Below are 13,564 nucleotides of genomic sequence, written 5' to 3' on the forward strand. Positions count from 1 at the left end.
TAGTATCATTCCTATTTCTATAGGGTACTGTTACCTTGACGTACTCCTTTTCCTATTTGGAACCAGTCTGTTGTTCCATGTCCAGTTCTAACTGTTGCTTCCTGACCTGCATACAGGTTTCTCAAGAGGCAGGTCAGGTGGTCTGGTATTCCCATCTCTTTCAGAATGTTCCACAGTTTATTGTGATCCACACAGTCAAAGGCTTTGGCATAGTCAATGAAGCAGAAATAGATGTTTTTCTGGAACTCTCTTGCTTTCTCCATGATCCAGCGGATGTTGGCAATTTGATCTCTGGTTCCTCTGCCTTTTCTAAAACCTGCTTTAACATCTGGGAGTTCACGGTTCACATATTGCTGAAGCCTGGCTTGGAGAATTTTGAGCATGACTTTACTAGCATGTGAGATGAGTGCAATTGTGTGGTAGTTTGAGCATTCTTTGGCATTGCCTTTCTTTGGGATTGGAATGAAGACTGACCTTTTCCAGTCCTGTGGCCACTGCTGAGTTTTCCAAATTTGCTGGCATATTGAGTGCAGCACTTTCACAGCATCATCTTTCAAGATTTGAAATAGCTTAACTGGAATTCCATCACGTCCACTAGCTTTGTTTGTAGTGATGCTTTTTAAGGCCCACTTGACTTCACATTCCAAGATGTCTGACTTGGAATCCTTCACCTCATGAGGAACGCTGGGCTGGAAGAAGCACAAGCTGGAATCAGGATTGCTGGGAGAAATATCAGTAACCTCAGATATGCAGATGACACTACCCTTATGGCAGAAAGTGAAGAGGAACTCAAAAGCCTCTTGATGAAAGTGAAAGAGGAGAGTGAAAAGTTTGGCTTGAAGCTCAACATTCAGAAAACAAAGATCATGGCATCTGGTCCCATCACTTCATGGGAAATAGACGGAAAAACAGTGGAAACAGTGTCAGACTTTATTTTTTTGGGCTCCAAAATCACTGCGGATGCTGACTGCAACCATGAAATTAAAAGACGCCTACTCCTTGGAAGGAAAGTGATGACCAACCTAGATAGTATATTAAAAAGCAGAGACATTACTTTGCTAACAAAGGTCCGTCTAGTCAAGGCTATGGTTTTTCCCGTGGTCATGTATGGATGTGAGTGTTGGACTGTGAAGAAAGCTGATTGCTGAAGAATTGATGCTTTTGAACTGTGGTGTTGGAGAAGACTCTTGAGAGTCCCTTGTACTTCAAGGAGATCCAACCAGTCCATTCTAAAGATCAATCCTGGGTGTTCATTGGAAGGACTGATGCTAAAGCTGAAACTGTAATACTTTGGCCACCTCATGCGATGAGTTGACTCACTGGAAAAGACTCTGATGCTGGGAAAGGTTGGGGGCGGGAGGAGAAGGGGACGACCGAGAATGAGATGGCTGGATGGCATCACCGACTCTGTGGACATGAGTTTGAGTGAACTCCGGGAGTTGGTGATGGACAGGGAGGCCTGGCGTGCTGTGATTCATGGGGTCGCAGAGAGTCGGACACGACTGAGCGACTAAACTGACTAAACTGAAACTGACTGTTACCTTGGATGGTATCTTCTGGGAGCAAAGATCCTTGTGACTGAAGTTCACCTTGATTTAAAGTGGGTCAGGGTACTTAAAGCTTCCTTAGTGCTGAGCTGATGTTTGAAGTAGGTGGGGACAGAGTGACCGAAAGGGTTTGAGCCTGACTGACAGATGAATTGTAATCCTAGATTTCACGTGTTGATAGTCTTTGAGATAACAGATAATGTTTTAAAATTACTGGTATTTTTTGAGCAGTTTGTGAAATACCGTCCAAGGTACTTTACACAAATTATTTCTAAGCATCATAAAAGCTTTGTGATGTTTTTTCACCTACAAACTGCCTCAAAGCTTTTGTGATGTTTAATTGGTTACATCCACTTAAAACTCATGGCTTTGTGCCTGCCAGTTAATAAGGGAGAAATAAATGTTAGCTGATTAATAATAGTGGTGGTTGTATCCTCTCTGTTTTACAGATGTGGAGACAGGATCAGAAAGGTTATTTGCCTGAAGTTGTACAACTTATTTTGTAAACCCAGAATGCAAACTCTGGCTCTTTTTTTTAAAAACCAGAAATAGGTCTTTCCCCCATTTTCCCTTTTTGTTCTCTTTCCTCTTCATTACATTGTTTTTTGATTTGGGGCTTTTAAGCTAAAAAGAAAGTATTAGAAATAAAATTCAGAAGTTTACTGTTTTTAGCTAAATTTAGCTGATCTTTCAGATTTGCCTGAGTACCTTGGATAAAGGTTGTAGGATGGAGGGGGTTGCTTCCTGGGATGTAGTAGATACAGCGTGTGTGGGCTATCAGGGGTTGTCACAGCAGAGGAGGAAAGCCCTACAAGGGCCAAGACTGTTTAGCACCTACAGGCTGTGTCACCTGGACGAGAGGGAGGGCCATAGGTAGCACTGTATGTCGTGAGGATGTGCAAGGGAAGTCTTGCCCATTCCATGTATCACAAACGTCACGGAAGTCGTGCTGCTGGCTTCCATAGCAGTAGGAGCACATCACATCTCCCAAGACCCTGGGATTTCTGCAAATTGTCATCTATCTTCAGATCCACCCTACCTTGAAGATCCTGCATCTTTATGTACTTCCTCTGCATTATACAGCTTGACCATGTTGATGGACACTTAGGTTGCTTCCATACCTTAGCTATTATAAATAGTGCAGTTATGAACATTGGGGTACATGCATCTTTTTGAATTCATGTTTTCATCTTTTCTGGATATATGTCCAGGATTGGAATTGCTGGATTATTGGTAACTCTTGTTTTGTTTTTTCTTTAGTTTGCTAGTATTTTGTTGAGGATTTTTGTGTCTGTGTTCATCAGGCCTACTGGCCTGTAATTTTCTCTTTTTGTGCTATCTTTCTCTGGTTTTGATATCAGGGTCATGGTTTTCTCATAGAATGAATGAGTTTAGGAGTGTTCTGTCCTCTGCAACTTTTTGGAATAGTTTCAGGAGGATAGGTCTTAATTCTTCTCTAAATGTTTGCTAGAATTCACCTCTGTAGCCATCTGGTCCTACTCTTGTCTGTTGGAAATTTTTAAATCACAGTTTCAATTTTAGTTCTTGTGATTTGTCTGTTCATATTTTCTAGTTCTCCCTGGTTCAGTCGTTTTCTAAGAATTTGTTAATTACTTCCAGGTTGTTCATTTTATTGGCGTATAGTCACTTATAGTAATCTCTTCTGACTCCTTATATTTGTGTGGTGTCAGTTGTAGCTTGTCTGTTTTCATATCTAATTTTTGATTTGTGCCCTCACCCTTTTTTTCTTGATTAGTGTGGATAAAGGTTTATCAGTTTTGTTTGTCAATACTTGGTATTTTAAGTCTTAAGGTCTCATCAAAAGTAGTTTTGGAAGTAACAACTAAATAAAATTGAGGTAGAAAAGATAATACCACTTTTCGCTGTAGTATAGGGAGAGGATCTAGGAGCAGAGCAGGGCTGTGAAGAGAGGAACAGGGTAGTACCAGGCCAGACTTAAAGTCAGGAGACAAGAGCTGGGACTTGATTCTATTGCTGATTAACTTTGAGATCATGGATAAGTTTTATTTTGTTAGATCTTTCTAATAATGCAAATAATAAGACTTGCCTTGTTTATGGCACAGGGTTGTGGTGAGAATCATGAAACCTGGTTGGGGGAGGGAGTTTATAAATATGCTGTTACATGTATATAATCACTGACTAGAAAGTGGATACAATGGGAGTGACTGCTATTAGGATTTGCTTATATTAAACATTTAACCATCAGAGTAGTTTTCTCACAGATTGCTCTTCCAGGAGGAGTAGATTTTGACAGTTACTGTGGTGAAAACATTTGCGGTAAACATAGTTAAATAAGATAGATTTTAAAAGAAAGAGGTGATTTTTCTTTGTTTCTCATGTGATGCTTTAATGTTTGCTATTGAATATACTACAGGTATCAACTCAATTGTAGCCATTGCATCATACACTGGATATAATCAAGAAGACTCTGTTATCATGAATCGTTCAGCTGTAGACCGAGGCTTTTTCAGGTCAGCTGTTTATAATAGTTTCCAAAATACAGATATGGTGGAAATACTAATATTTTGATTTTTTGAAAAAGTTTTGTAAAAATAGGTGTGGGAATGTCCCTGGTGGTCCAGTGGTTAAGACTCTGTGCCTCCAATGCAGGGGGCATGATTCCCCTGGTTGGGGAACTAACATCCCACATATCACGTGGTACAGCCAAAAAGAGAGTGTGTCCAAATTTTTGGTGGTTTTGAATGTCAGGTGAGAAGAAATTTTGATTTGACAGCAGAGAAATTTTTCTGTTAAGATAGGTAATCTGTCTCCAGATTTGTGGATACCTGTCAGATATAGGTTGTTGTATGGTTGCCTGTATAGGGGTTGAAATGGTGAAATCAGTGTCCTGCTCCAGAAAGTGGAAGGCCTGACTGATGGTCCTGAACAGCTAAAGACATTGCTTCTTGTATCTGAGTATTTTCAGATATTAATATTTTAGCGCCCCCCCACCTTTTTTTGTAAGCAAATATTTGCATTTAGATAATGTAGAAGTAAATAAAGAAGAAGTAAAGATAAACCTAAGAGTTTTAGGACCCTTAAATAACTACTGTTAAAATTATAGTATGTTTTCTTTTTCAGTCTTATTTTCTGTTACTCAGTTTGATTATTGTCAAACATTATCACAAATCCATGGCTTGGGAAAATTGGTTAAAAAACTGAGAATTTAGGAGAGAGGATAGATTTTTTCTGTATAGTTATCAGAGTATATCAGACCAGAGGTGGACATTATAGCTTAATATCATAAATTTCTCACTAGAAATAGTGGGGCAGATCCTGGGTGACCATCTCTGAGGGTTGTTACAGGAGGTATTCTTATTTTATTTCGAGGATTGGACTTAGTATTCCTGTTCTCACAGTTCAAGCTATGTTAAGGATCAAATGTTACATGGGTGACCTGTGTAATCGCTCTTAGGACTTTAGTTTGACCTTTCATACAGTTAACTCCTGTCCTAGATTCATAGTTTAATTGCTATGGTTAAAATTACCAGATATCAACTAAGTAAAAATTATTGATATGTTCTAAGTTGTATTATTAAAGGAAAATAAAGTTTACTTTAGAACCATGTATTTTTAGGTCTGTTTTCTATCGATCATACAAAGAACAGGAATCTAAAAAAGGGTTTGATCAAGAAGAAGTTTTTGAGAAGCCTACACGTGAAACTTGCCAGGGTAAGTGATACGGACAGTGAAATTATGGAATTCAAAGTTAACTCCTGATTAGTTTTTCTGGGTTTTGTCTTCCCACCCTCCTTTTTGCAGTGTGGGAATATGTTTGCTTGTCATTCTTAGAGCTTATATTTAAGGAAATAGATATATTTGCCAGAAGTCTTTACACCTAGCGTGGACTTGCTATAGTCCTTCTATTCTGCTAGGTCCTCATTGAGGAACGGATTTAGGAAAGGAGAGAGGCCATGTATTTGCATGGGACACACCCAGCCTCATTCTCACTTGTACTGTGTCCTGTCCCTTAGTTTATGTATATGCATGGGAACTTCCTCCCTTCTTCACATTCTGATGTGACCATAGTGTTTGTCTGGCCACAGTATATGTATATATTTAGCAGATAAATAATGAGAGAATGTCTACAACTTTGTTTCTTCTGAAAAACTCAGATTTCTTTTCTAGTTAATATTTTTACAGACATTTATAAGCTGTATACAGCTTTTGGGATGATGGATGGGATGTCCTGGGGGAATATCTGCTACAGTTTTGGCTTCTAATAGTATTGCATGAAGTGAAATGTTTTTGTACTCACATTTCCTGTGGGTGCTTCTATGCAGTAGTGAACTGATTTTCAGTGGAGTTAAGGTTACAGTTTAGATTCAGGTTTTCTGTGGGAGATTTTGTATAGAGGACATAGATAACTCTTTTGCAAAAGATAGCAACACATTTATCCAAAGTCACTTAGCAAATGGAGAATCTTGATTTTCCAGTACTCAGTCCAATGCTTTTTTTTAAAGTTCAGAATCGCTTGTAATATTTGGAATAAGGGCATGTTACTGTAACATGTTTTAGATATTCCTATGAACTTCTCTCTGGTTAAAACTGATGTATATATTTGCTTTTTAATCTGTTTGAGACAGGGATTATGTGACATTTTAATAAATACTTTTCTTTATGGTATTACCATTTCAGAAAATTCTGTCTCTTCTCAGGTATGAGACATGCTATTTATGACAAGCTGGATGATGATGGTTTGATAGCTCCTGGAGTTCGTGTATCAGGAGATGATGTTATTATAGGCAAAACAGTCACCTTGCCTGAAAATGAAGATGAATTGGAGGGCACTAATAGACGCTATACAAAGAGAGACTGTAGCACTTTTCTCAGGACTAGTGAGACGGGCATTGTGGATCAGGTTATGGTGACTCTCAACCAAGAAGGATATAAATTTTGTAAAATAAGGGTAAGTATAGCTTTGTCATATTGTTGTTTACAGAAAGTAAACCAGAATGAACTCACTAACTTATTTTTATGTGAATTCAGGTACGCTCTGTTAGAATTCCACAGATTGGAGACAAATTTGCTAGTCGACATGGTCAAAAGGGTACTTGTGGTATTCAGTATAGACAGGAGGTAGGTATCTTTCATCACCTCTGACTCACAGTTTTATTGATCATTTTATTAAAATGTGCTTTAACTTAAGAGCCCAGAGGCAGTAAAGGCTTGACTTTTAATTGTAGTGCTGAACGAGTAGGTGAACATCTATGTTGAGGGCTTCCCAGGCGCTAGTGGTAAAGAACCCGCCTACCAGTGCAGGAGACGTAAGAGCTGCAGGTTCAATCCCTGGGTTGGGAAGATCCACCGGAGGAGGGCATGGCAACCCACTTTAGTATTCTTGCTTGGAGAGTCCCATGGACACAGGAGCCTGGCAGGCTACAGTCCATAGAGTCCTAAAGAATCAGACACGACTGAAGCAACTTAGCATGCACACTATGTTGAACAGAGTTTAGGACATAGAAAAGTTCAGATGAAGGGGAGTCAGTTCTAGTTCTGTAGCTAAGAGCTTTAAGTTTTTCAAGTGTCTTTTAAAAAATTCCTTTATAGGATATGCCTTTCACCTGTGAAGGTATCACCCCCGATATCATCATAAATCCCCATGCCATCCCCTCTCGTATGACCATTGGTCACTTGATTGAATGTCTTCAAGGGAAGGTAAGAGATTTTCTTTACAGATATATAGGTCTCAAATTGATGTTTTTTCCAAAGTGTTAGGTGATTTCTCTCATTCTGAGCCAGAGTACTGTGGAAAAAGCCAGTGTGACACTTACTTTCCTGCTTTTAAATTGGTTTGATTATGTCTTTCTTTTTGCAAAAATTTGCAAAGTTACGATGAAAAAGTCTTGCAAAATTTACTACTTTGAATATATGGTTATTCTTTTGATTGGTTCTTTTCTGTAAGTGGTGGTTAGTTCATTGTGAACCTAATGGTTTTATAGCTGTAATATTAGCTATGCATGCATCTTTCAATGGAGGTTTTCTGTTTTTAAGGATCTTATTAAGGTAGAGTAGCTACAGCTTAACACATGGATGGTTTGGTTTTAAGGATTAAAATGTCATCTTCCTTGAGTCATAGGAAATATTTGAGTCTCATTCTTTTTGTATATGGTCTCAGAGCTTCCTATTTGAAGGCTTAATAGGTAGTTTGTTCCATTTTATGTAAGATGCTAATAAAATGAACCTTACAATGTTACAGCTTTCCATAACATAGATATTTAAGTTAATTTGTAATCTTAAGTTCAAAATCTTCCCTTTTTTTTCATTCTTGCACAGTTTTAATTCAATTCTTGCAACACCCAAATAGGTGAGTCAGTGACAGTGTTAACAGGACATATTCAAAGATATCCAGAAGCCAGGAGTAGAAGTGAGCTGGAATGCTCCGTACCATGGTGACCCCAATTCCATGACCCCAATCTTCCCTTTCTTAGAAAGTTTTTTTTTTAACTGACTATATTTGTATTAACATAGACTTCTAAAGAGAGACAGAAGGAAGCAACCTTTTAAACATTACTTTTCTTTTTAAAGGTATCCGCTAACAAGGGTGAAATTGGTGATGCCACTCCATTCAATGATGCTGTTAATGTGCAGAAGATTTCTAATCTTTTATCTGATTATGGCTACCATCTCAGGGGAAATGAGGTATGTTTGCTTTTACATTGGTAATTTGTTAATTATATTCTTTTTTTGCACGTGTGTTCTTTCATTCTTAAAAAAATAAATCTTTCATTGAAGTATACCACATACTTCAAATATATATATAAACCATAAATGTTCAGGTTGATAAATTTTCACAAAGTGAACACAGGTATGACTGGCACCCAGATCTTGAAAAGAAAATTATTAGAATCCTTTTATGCCTGATGCTCTCTTGTGTCCCCTTCCAGTCACTACCTTCATACCCCCACCCCAAGGTAATTACTCCTTTTACAGCATAGATTATTTTAGTCTGTTTTGATTTGTATAGAAATGGAATTGTATAGTATACGTACATATATTCTTTGAACTTGTTTAGTAATTTTAAATCTGTACTTCAAAATCTGCTTGTTTCAGGTCTTATACAATGGATTCACTGGTCGAAAAATCACATCACAGATTTTTATTGGCCCCACTTATTACCAGCGTTTGAAGCATATGGTGGATGATAAGATTCATTCTCGTGCTCGGGGACCTATTCAGATTCTTAATAGACAGCCGATGGAGGGTAGATCTCGGTAAGAGAGCTGCATCATCGATCTTATATAAAAGAATGGTTCTCATATTTCTTGATTCCAGGATCCCAAAAGGCTTTTGTGTGGGAGTTGGTATCTTGATATTTATCATGTTAGAAATTAAAACCGAGAAAGGTTTAAAATATTTATTACTTGGTTTAAAAAATAACAAATCCATTATACATTAACATAAATAACATTTTAAGTGAAAAATATTTTCCAGATAAATTTAGTGATAAGTGACATTGGTTTATCTTTTTGCAAATCTGAATGAAATGGTTCGTGAGAAGATAGCTAGATTCTTGATTCTTGTGTTTGCTTCTGCATTTAACCCATTGCAGGATTTGTTTTTTATAATTAACTATGTGACCTCACACAGATTTATGGTTAAAAGGGAAGAATATTTTAGTAACTTTCAGGTGACTATGGATTTTTTTTTTTTTGATGCTGCACTAGAGTGACAGGTTGTCGTTTCTGAAAGGTTAGTTGTGATGTAGAATCTGGAACCACTTAAGTGAATCTTTGATATTGAAATCCATGGGCCTGTCTTATACTTTGAGTGTATCTTTTATACTTATGTAGTTTTGTAGTCTCATAATTGATTATTTGGAAAATATTTTCATTGAGTTGTGTAGATTTTTACATGTTGACACATTTCATTATACCAAAAAAATTTCACATTTGTGAATATCACCACCATGTCATCAGAAAGTTTTCAAGTATTGGGAAGTTATCAAGCTTAGAGTGTTGGATAGAGGTTTTCTTTTTCTAAAATTCTTTTTGATTGAAAACTTAATTTTTAATCATTTACAACAAATATTTAAAATTGTTTTCCTTGAGTGAAAAAAATATCTGCCAAGTATCTTAAGGCTGAATTAACATAGTTGGTGCTAATATTGGCAGATTAAAATAATTGGTGTCAGCTGTTTTTTCAAGTATAAAAGATATTCCATGATAAAAGTGACTAGTTCAGAACTGTGCAAGCACTTTACTTCAAGACCACCATCTTTAGTATACAACTAAAGTGCCTTTATCAGACTGTTAAAAACTATGTACTCAGGGGTCAAAGTTGAATAAAACTAATCATTGATTTTACTGCTTCATTAATGACATTCTTTATATAAAACTGGTTTTCCCACTCTTCGGATACACTGGAGAATATGATTGCTAGTAAAGTATGGTTCTTCCCACCTGATGTGTTCAAGTGCCAGCAGTTTATTCAGTTACTTTTGCAACTGTCAGTGCAAATGTCAACACAGTGAAAGAAGCAAATGTGTCATTAGCATTATTATAAAAACAGTTTCACCCTTAAGAGTCCACAGACCAACTCTCAGAACTCCTGTTTTAAAAGATAGGAAAGTTATAAAAGCAATCACAGTACCTCCTTAATATTATTAAATATTTAGTGTTCAGATTTCCTTGACAGTTGCATAGTTTTTAAAACATTTGTTGGTTTCAATTAGGATACAAATAAGGCCCATGCTTTGCAGCTGATTGATATGTCTCAAGTTTCTTTTCTTAATCTATGGGTTACCCTTCAACTTTTTTTCCTTGCACTTTATTTGTTGGATTGTTTGTCATGTAGGGTTTCTCACAGACTGGATTTTTTGAATTGTGGGATCTTAGTTCTCCAACCAGAGTTTGAACCTGGGTGCCAGCAATGAAAGTGCCGAGTCCTAACCACTGGACTGCCAGGGAATTTTCTCTCACAGTCTCTATTTTTGTTGATTGCATTCCTGGGCTGTGTGTGCCTGTTTCTTGTAATAGCTAATTGGATTTAGAGCCTTGATGAGGTGAAGGGTTTGTGTTCTTTAACAGTAATATTAAAAGGCAGTATTCAAAATTGTATACTTTCCATATCTGGTTGTTTTTCTTTTGTGATTTTAGTAGCTGTTAATGATCATTAATGTTCATTACCTAAAACCTTTAATTAAACAGGGATTGCAGACTGATGAGATTCTAATTTTATCATTCCTTCATTTATTAGCTGGAATACTTTCATAGAGAGAAATTTTGTTTCATCATCTTGTTACCTGGTGATATAGTTCATATAGTAAAAGACATGATAAATGCTTGATTCTTTCCTTTTATTTACCAGTTTTCAAAATGATGAGTCGGTTACTTAGAATCCTCTAAAGCTGACCAAGTGTTTTGTTTTTGGTAATATCATTAGAAGCTCTTTAATCATATGTATTTTATTAATATATATATATGTGTGTGTGTATATATATATATATATTCCCATGAAACCATTCTTTATCTTTTATATAGAAGAATATTAAGGATGCCATCACCATCTACTTGCCTGGCCATCAGAACAATGCATTTCATTTCACTTACTAAGCTGGGGAAACCTGTGACTGATTTACCTGTTCTTTCCATTACTTGTGCCAATGTGCATTTATTGTTTCAGGTTTGATTGCTTGGGAGTCTCATTCATGGAGAAGCTACTTAATTTAGATTAACTTTTATTATTAAATTTTTAGCATACAGATGAATTCGAATAAGTTAAATGATAATCTTATAAGATTTTATTCTGTACGTCATTGACTTTTATTTGAAAAAGTATATGCTATACTTAAGAAACTGACGTGTTTACTCTGTTTGGGGACCTCCTGCTGCTGCTGCTAAGTCACGTCAGTCGTGTCCCACTCTGTGCGACCCCATAGACGGCAGCCCACCAGGCTCCCCCATCCCTGGGATTCTCCAGGCAAGAACACTGGAGTGGGTTTCCATTTCCTTCTCCAATGCGTGAAAGTGAAAAGTGAAAGTGAAGTCGCTCAGTCGTGTCTGACTCTTTGCGACCCCATGGACTGCAGCCTACCAGGCTCCTCCGTCCATGAGATTTCCAGGCAAGAGTACTGGAGTGGGGTGCCATTGCCTTCTCCAGGGGACCTTCTAGTGCACATCAAATAGTTGGAAGACTTCTTAGCCTCCTAACCATGTTGACAGAATACAAGAATAGAAGGCAATGGCACCCCACTCCAGTACTCTTGCCTGGAAAATCCCATGGGCAGAGGAGCCTGGTAGGCTGCAGTCCACGGGGTTGCTAAGAGTCGCATACAACTGAGCAACTTCACTTTCACCTTCGCATTCTTTACTAATGTTACTATTTATACTTGCCATTAGTCAAAGTGGTATTGATAATAGAAAATCGGTACAAAATAGCCTGTTGTTTTTTCCCATAATAGTGATGGTGGCTTGCGTTTTGGAGAAATGGAACGAGACTGTCAGATTGCCCATGGAGCAGCCCAGTTTTTAAGGGAAAGATTGTTTGAGGCATCAGATCCGTATCAGGTTCATGTTTGCAATCTTTGTGGAATAATGGCAATTGCTAACACCAGGACGCATACATATGAATGCAGGGGCTGCCGAAATAAAACCCAGGTATGTACAGCCATTCCTGGCAGTTATTATCTATTCAGGATATAACCATGTTTGCCTAATCATCCAGGCAGATTTAGTGTGGTGAACAGATTGGTGTTTTCACAATTTTGGTAGCATTTTTCTATAAGATTCCTGGTTTTAAATGAAGAAAAAGATATCAATTCTGTTTTTTTAAAAACTAGTTTAAGTTTTAGTGTGGTAATTTCTTGAAGCTGTTCATTTTTTGGAAATAAGGTCTTGTACAAGGAATTTTAAACAATGAGTTGCTTTGTTTTTTTTTTAGAAAACCTTTTCATTGAGAAGGGTGGATATAAATTAAGTCTGTCAGAAAGGGTAAAATACCAAAGCCTGTTAGGAGAAAGAGCCACCATAGGCCAAGGTGATAGGATGAGTGTTAGCAGCCCACTCATTTGTTCATTGCCTCTAGTACCAAGTCTGTGGCTTTTCCTGGGGTAGGGAAGTGGGGTTGCTTCAATTCAGCTTTGCTAATTACCTCTTTTTTCTCCTTCCCCAGATCTCTTTGGTTCGAATGCCTTATGCGTGCAAACTGTTGTTTCAGGAACTCATGTCCATGAGTATTGCACCTCGAATGATGAGTGTTTAGCTCTTTAAAAAAAACTTTGTGTCTTGTTTCTATGATACAGCTTAAAAAAATTTTTTTAAACAAAAATATACTGCGCTGTGAGAAAACACATTTTATTTGTTTTGTTTAATGATATGCATGCTTTTCTTCTGTAAATAGACAATAAATTTTTGTAGATAGTCTTGGTATGTTATCTTAATTTCGTATTTCACTGTGTAAAATCAGTGAATATAGCTAAAGTGTTAGTGGACTGGATGAAAAGCAACTGGTTACTAGGCAAGAACAGGAGGCTGCAGTTACCCATGACTACTTTTAGCTATGCAGACTAATACATTCTGCAGGTTTACAGCTCAGCACCTTCACCTGTTTAAAAAAAGAAAAAGATTAAAAATTAGTTACACATATGGATATGGTTTGATTTTCTAATTTTGAGGTAGTGTAGTGTTTCAAAATAAATGAAGATGTTAAAATGTGGGGATAAAGAATGTGTGAGGATAAATTGATATGGTGGGCGCTGGGAGTGCTCTTTGAATTTGAACTACCTATATATGATTTTTAGATGTGGAAGGTGATTTTGTTGCACTGGTCCATCTGTAAGAGAGGGACCTTATTACAGAACTGGGCTTATTATAGAAGCACATTTCATAGATGAGCAAGATAAGCTAAAGAGAGACTAAGGAACTTTCCTTTGTCTTCAAGTTCTTATTCAAAATTGAAAGTGGAATAATCAGTGGCAGAGCTGAGACTCAAACACAAGCCTCTGAGCTACTGCTGTTTGTTCCATCACTTGGCTTTACACATCTTGGCTGAAAAGA

At 37.2% G+C, this 13,564-nt stretch overlaps 2 protein-coding genes across 2 annotated transcripts in view; one reads left to right on the forward strand and one right to left on the reverse strand.

Annotated features, from left to right (window-relative positions):
* POLR2B (RNA polymerase II subunit B) overlaps positions 1-12,931 on the forward strand; it is a 46,635-nt gene extending 33,704 nt beyond the window's left edge. Inside the window, exons 17-25 of the mRNA XM_055434966.2 lie at positions 3,943-4,039; positions 5,146-5,240; positions 6,227-6,477; positions 6,558-6,647; positions 7,119-7,226; positions 8,097-8,210; positions 8,622-8,782; positions 11,971-12,166; positions 12,681-12,931. Of these exons, the coding sequence (XP_055290941.1) occupies positions 3,943-4,039; positions 5,146-5,240; positions 6,227-6,477; positions 6,558-6,647; positions 7,119-7,226; positions 8,097-8,210; positions 8,622-8,782; positions 11,971-12,166; positions 12,681-12,770 (1,202 nt within the window). The 3' untranslated portion in view covers positions 12,771-12,931. The remainder of the gene's footprint in view (positions 1-3,942; positions 4,040-5,145; positions 5,241-6,226; positions 6,478-6,557; positions 6,648-7,118; positions 7,227-8,096; positions 8,211-8,621; positions 8,783-11,970; positions 12,167-12,680) is intronic.
* The window catches only part of IGFBP7 (insulin like growth factor binding protein 7), an 82,084-nt gene continuing 81,366 nt past the window's right edge, over positions 12,847-13,564 (reverse strand). Inside the window, exon 5 of the mRNA XM_055434969.2 lies at positions 12,847-13,112. Within this exon, the coding sequence (XP_055290944.2) occupies positions 13,093-13,112 (20 nt within the window). The 3' untranslated portion in view covers positions 12,847-13,092. The remainder of the gene's footprint in view (positions 13,113-13,564) is intronic.

This window comes from Moschus berezovskii, chromosome 5, assembly GCF_049115385.1.
Source record: "Moschus berezovskii isolate FMDL1 chromosome 5, NW_MosBer_1.0, whole genome shotgun sequence".
NCBI classification, from domain to species: domain Eukaryota; kingdom Metazoa; phylum Chordata; class Mammalia; order Artiodactyla; family Moschidae; genus Moschus; species Moschus berezovskii.